Source organism: Hipposideros armiger, unplaced genomic scaffold (genome assembly GCF_001890085.2).
Source record: "Hipposideros armiger isolate ML-2016 unplaced genomic scaffold, ASM189008v1 scaffold_1655, whole genome shotgun sequence".
Classification (NCBI taxonomy): Eukaryota; Metazoa; Chordata; class Mammalia; order Chiroptera; family Hipposideridae; genus Hipposideros; species Hipposideros armiger.
This window is the reverse complement of record NW_017733005.1, coordinates 53,167-54,162: the sequence shown is the minus strand read 5'-3', so window position 1 is coordinate 54,162 and position 996 is coordinate 53,167. Positions and strand designations below refer to the sequence as shown.

Here is a 996-nt window from a genome sequence, read left to right as displayed (position 1 = left end):
ACTTCAGTTTGTAGTGTAGCTTTAATTTTGTAGTTTTTAGGAGGGAAGGGGAGGAATATTCATCAGCTGTTTTAATCTTTGCTTTGTTTTCTCTTTATAATAGCTTTATGTGTATTTATTATATTTTAATTTCTTCAGCTAATGGGTTTGGAGTGATTTACAAGATAATTCAAGGGCATTCTGTTTTGTCAGTATAGCAATGTGTGCATGATTTTATTTTATTTTTTGGGTGGTGGAATTGTTGGATACACTTTGATTTTTTTATTCTTTTTTGTCCTGCAGGACCTTAAGTTTTCACCAGTTGCTTTATTTCCCCTGCACCACCCAATGTTGAAATAATGCCTCTTCTTCAGTTTTAACCTATTTTCTACCCCAGAAGTGATGTCACCTGAAATATCTTGCACTTTTAAGTCCCTTTCCTGTAGTCAGTGCTCTGGTCTACTGGAACTTTTTAAAAAACCACTTTACCATTTAAAGATTAAGTAGCATTAAATTTAAAGATAAGAAAAAGAGAAAATATATTACTTAATTTCTTACATATTAGTTTCAGTAAGAGTAAAAATACCTTTATTTGGAGGATAATTGTGTGAAAATTCTTATCATCATCAAATACTGCTGATAAGCTTGGACCAAGTCCACACGTTTTTTCTTCAAGTTTGTTGTTAATGTAAGGACTGGTAAAGGCATCAAAATATGGATCAGGCACGAGATTAGGAACTGATAACACAGTGTTTTGAAGACGATTAATTGCACCTGAAATACCATCCTGTTAGAGAGAAAAATGTAAACATAAATGTAAACATATATGATTATACTTATGAATATTTTTCAATTTTCTGAAATGCTAAAATAAATAAGAATAACACATTTAATAATGCCAGATGCTGTGTTGATTTTTAGTATATGACAGATCAGAAGACACAGCCCCTGTCTTCAGGAAATATATTTTCTAATTTAGAGAGAGGCAGATTTAAAAAAAATCACAACACATTATGA

General features: G+C 31.1%; 1 protein-coding gene across 1 annotated transcript in view; it reads right to left on the bottom strand.

Annotated features, from left to right (window-relative positions):
• LOC109377946 (dynein heavy chain 6, axonemal-like) overlaps window positions 1–996 on the bottom strand; it is a gene marked incomplete at both ends in the record, with an annotated part of 133,172 nt that overhangs the window by 84,332 nt on the left and 47,844 nt on the right. Inside the window, one exon of the mRNA XM_019634425.1 lies at window positions 566–766. Coding sequence (XP_019489970.1) covers window positions 566–766 — 201 coding nt within the window. The remainder of the gene's footprint in view (window positions 1–565; window positions 767–996) is intronic.